The 4,634-nt window shown below is 45.9% G+C and overlaps 1 protein-coding gene across 1 annotated transcript; it reads left to right on the top strand.

The window, feature by feature from the left end:
* Positions 1 to 655: 655 nt before the first annotated feature.
* On the top strand, positions 656 to 1,606 carry LOC127032612 (olfactory receptor 12-like). Its single transcript, XM_050919899.1, has one exon. The coding sequence runs from the start codon at positions 659 to 661 to the stop codon at positions 1,604 to 1,606; it is 948 nt and encodes a 315-aa protein (XP_050775856.1). The 5' UTR covers positions 656 to 658.
* Positions 1,607 to 4,634: the final 3,028 nt, after the last annotated feature.

The raw sequence follows: 4,634 nt of genomic DNA, 5'->3' as shown, positions 1-4,634 counted from the left end.
TACTTTATCCCTTGCCACGGTAGCATTTGAGCAATTCAAAAATTAGTGATTTTATTATCACAACACCCTCTGAGTTCTGGAAATAATATTATCTTCATTTTCAGAACTGGGAACTAAGGGACAAAAATAGCAAAGCTGAGAGTTTTCACAAGAGCTTAATAGTTAGACCCCTGACTTTTAAAGATATTTAGGATCAATTTACGGCATTTAGGATTAAAGGTATTGATCAGAATGGTCCCTTCTGGTCCTGGAATCTATGAATCTAGGAGCCTAGTGAGATTTTGCAAAAGCATCTAGATGTCTAACACTCATTGAAATCAATGAGATTTTGATGCCTTGGCACTTTTGAAAATTCCACTAGGCACAGAAATACCTTCAAAAATCTGGCCCTAGGTGACTAAATCCTACTGAAATTGAATGGAGTTGAGTGCCCAATTCCCTTTGGCTGCTTTGAAAATCCCAGCCCAAGTGACTGGGCCAAGGCCTCACAGGGAGTCTGTGGCAGAGCTGGAAAATGAACAGTGATCTGCTGAGTCTCAGACCAGGGTCTATTCTACATGACCATCCTCCCTCTTTTCATGAAGCCCGACATTGCATCTTCTTCATTTGCCTCTTCTTTAATCCTTATTTCACTCCTTTTTCAAAGGATTTAACAGCCATGGCACCAATGAGAGAGTGGAACGGCACGGCAGTCATGGAATTCATCCTCCTAGGGTTTGGAAACAGTCCAGGATGCCAGATGATCCCCTCTGTCTTGTTTCTGGTGATTTACACAGTAACCGTGCTGGGAAACACCACCCTGGTCTTCATCATTAGAGTCAACTCTCGCCTTCACACCCCCATGTACTTCTTCCTCATGAACCTGTCACTCTTAGACCTTTGCTTCACCTCCACCATTGCCCCCAAAGCCATGGCAAGCTTCCTATCAGGGAGCAAAGCCATTTCCTATAATGAATGTGCCACCCAATTCTTCCTCTTCTGTCTCTTCCTCACCACCGAAGGTTTCCTCCTGGCAGGGATGGCTTTTGATCGATACACCGCCATCTGCAAGCCGCTCCTGTATCCCGTCACCATGTCCAAGTGTGTTTGCATTCAGATGGTGGTAGGGTCGTATATCTGCGGCTGTGTGAATGCCATGGTGCAAACAGGCTTCACCTTTACGCTACAATATTGTGGGCGTAACGAGATCGATCATTTCTTCTGTGATGGCCCTCCCTTGATCAGTCTCTCCTGCAGCGACACGTACGTCAATAATCTCGTGATGTTTACCTTAAGTGGCCTCATCATAGCGAGCGCTTCTGTGATTGTGCTCATCTCCTACATCTACATCATCTCCACCGTCCTCCGGATTCACTCTGCTGAGGGCAGGCACAGAACCTTCTCCACCTGCACCTCCCACATGTTGGTTGTGACTTTATTTTCTGGGTCCACTGCTTTTATGTACGCCCAGCCCACTTGGCTATCTTCTGTGTACCCAAGGAAAGCAGTATCTGTGTTTTACACTTTCATCATCCCCATGTTGAATCCTTTCATCTACAGCCTGAGAAACAAGGATGTTAAAGAAGCTTTGAGAAGGACTATGGGCCACAAATCCTTGAAAAAATGAATCTTGCATTTTGACAGAACACAGCGTGTCAGCATTCTTTTAAATTTGCACATAGAACGGGAGCAACAAGAAAAAACTACAAAATTATGACACACTGTTTCATTGTTTTTCTTTCTTATTTCTTATCTGGCTATAAACCAATGATTCTTTGAGACATGTGGATGGACATCTAGTACAACTCGTCTATCTGTCCATCTTTTTCTTTCTGACTGTCACTATCACTTCCCTCTCTAGTTAACACTCTAATTACACTTGTGCATGTTGGTGGCTCAGCAGATCATTCAGACATGGAGACTAACAGAATTCTAAAATGTCTTTATTATTTGAAAAGACCTTCATGCTTCAGGACATGAGCCAACCACTGACTGCCTGGGCTAGGATGAAATTTTCCTCACAGTTTAGCCTATAATTTTCCTTCCTCTGAAGCAGCTGATACTGGCTACCACTGGAGAGGAGTGCCTGGACTAGAAGAACCACAGGGCTGATGCTGCATGGCAACTTATCTGTCAAGTGACAATATAGCATGTTAAAAACAATAAAGTATTTCCATAGACTTCAAATCTTTGTGTATGTTTTTACATTCCTATAGCTGTAGAATAGGTAAGACCCATCTCCAAATCCTTGGGGAGCTGAAATTATTGTGCTCTACAAAAGGATTTAGGCATCTAACTGCTACTTTAGGTGCCTAAATCCAACGTCAGTGCCACTGAGCTCCACAAAACCCCTATCGCTTAACCCTGTAAGCCTTTAAAATCCCTAGGTGCCTGACTTTCCAACATTCAAGTCCCCGAGGCTCTTAGTTTCTGCCAGTCAGCATGCACACAGCTACCTTAGTGTAAGTGCCTGGGTGCCCATCTGATCCCTAAGTCCCAATGGGGTCCTCAGAGCAGGCTTGGCACCACCTGCCTAGCTGTGGGGATTGATCTGGTAGGTGATCTCAGAGCACAACTAAACCGACACAAAATGATGGGGGTGTGGGCAGGTGAGGCCTCCATTATAACTTTTATCTCCTGGGTTGAAGCACTCACTTGGGATGTAGAAAACCTGAGTTCAATTCCCCTCCCTGCGTGATGTGCGGTTGGTATTTGGACTTGGATTTCTAGCCTCCTAGGTGAGTACCCTAACCCTGGACTATGGGATATTGTAGGCTGAATGTCTCTCAATCTCTCCTGTAGAAGCTGTTCCACTTTGTATGAAATAATTAAATATACAGCGAGCAACAAAGGGAGTGAGAATGAGTCTATTGTGCAGCAGTTTGAGCATCCAACAGAGAGATGCTATTGGGCAAACCCTTCCTCTTATCAGGCAGAAGGGGGAAACTGAACTGGATTCATCCACAGCCTGGCTTGCTACACTGACCACTTAACTGAAGGGGAGGCCTCCCAGACCCACCCCCTGGTAGTCATAAAACCCCTGCTCAGCAGCTGAATCCTTTAGGCCCCTAAACTCATTCAGTGCCTAAATTCTCAGTGTAAATGTTCCCTAGGTGTCTGTGTTCCTGCCTCTGGGCATGTGCGCTGCAGCCTCACTTGGGGATCTGGACACCTATCATCCGCTTGAGCCCCAGCGCAAATTCCCAGACTGGGACAAAATGGGTATTCCTCTGCCTAGCTCACTTGCAGGGCCTGATCTGGTAGGATGTGCTCATAAATCCACATAAAAAGACAGAGGAGGGGCAGGACCTCCCTTATAACCTTCAGTCTAGTGCTGAGGACACACTTGGTCCTAGTCCCATGTCCCACTGAAGGGAAGAAGGAAGCTGAACAGGAATCTGGTGCCTCTCAGATGAGGGCCCGAACCACTGAGCTATGAGGTATTCAGATCTGGAGCTCCCTCAATTTCTCCTGTTGAAGCCATTCAACTTTGGAGGAATAGAAAGAATCATATGGCCGGGAGCGGGGGGAGAAAGAGAGAGAGAGACTGCACAAGAATGACTCTATATCATAGTGGTTAGAACCCTTACCCCAAAAGTAGAAGACCTTGGATCTGCCCCCCACCCTCTCTCCAGTGCTGCTTTAATTATTTATTCAAAGTGAGACTACAACAATGGGAGAGATTGAGGGGGCCCCACATAAGAACATCCCATAGCCCAGTGGTTAGAGCCTTACATGGGAGGTGGCAAAGCCCTGTTCAGCCCACTTCTGCCCCTCAGGGGGATTTGAACCCATGGTCTCCTAGGTGAGTACCTGGACCACTGGGCTAAAAGCAATGAGGAAGGGAATTCTTCCCCATCACTTGCAAGAAATGCCTTATGCGCCAGACTCCAGGTGAGGGCTCGCAGCTGAGAATCACAAGCAGAGGTAGGTGCAGAACTCCCTGAAAGGGGTGGGACTTAACATCCCCCTTCTGCTCAGCACCTCCCATTGGATAGCTTAGGCAAGGAGCCATGTAGCATGCTGGCTTAGTGAATCCCATTCTCAGGCACCTGTCTCCCTGCATTCATTGTATGGGAAGCCTAAGCACCGAAATAAGTCTCTGTGAATCCCAGTGATTTTCAAGGCACCTAAAAGTTAGTACTTGTGACTCTGATCATCACAACACCTATATACCTTGTTGAATCAAGGCCTAGGTACCTAAATATCTTGATAAATCAGGGACAAAGTGCCTAAAAGTTAGACGTTGCAGTACGTAAGTCCCTTCATGGGTCAAGCCCCAAATGACTTCCATGGAGCTAAACTGATTTACACCAGCTGAGGATCTGGTTTTTGCAGTATCTCAGATGCCATGGTAACTGCTGGAAAATGGTCAACAATGTGACACCTGTACCAGGTTGTAGTCACTGCGGGCTAGATCCACAAAGGGAACTTAGTCTTAGGCTGGGCCAGAGGGAGATGTCTCCCTCTGCTTTGCTGTGAATCAAGAGTAACTTCTCTGAAGTCAATGTAGTTGTACTTTTGTAAAGCTTCTGTTAGTGAAAGAAGAACAAGGCACATTCTCTGCATTTGCAAGAGGTTGTGAATTTAGTGACAGGAGCTTATGAAAACACATGTGTTTTTTGATCTGGCCATGAAATGAAAACATTTTAGGC

This window comes from Gopherus flavomarginatus, chromosome 12 (assembly GCF_025201925.1).
Source record: "Gopherus flavomarginatus isolate rGopFla2 chromosome 12, rGopFla2.mat.asm, whole genome shotgun sequence".
Classification (NCBI taxonomy): Eukaryota; Metazoa; Chordata; order Testudines; family Testudinidae; genus Gopherus; species Gopherus flavomarginatus.
The sequence above is the reverse complement of the archived record's forward strand: the minus strand, read 5'-3'. Positions and strand labels throughout refer to the sequence as shown.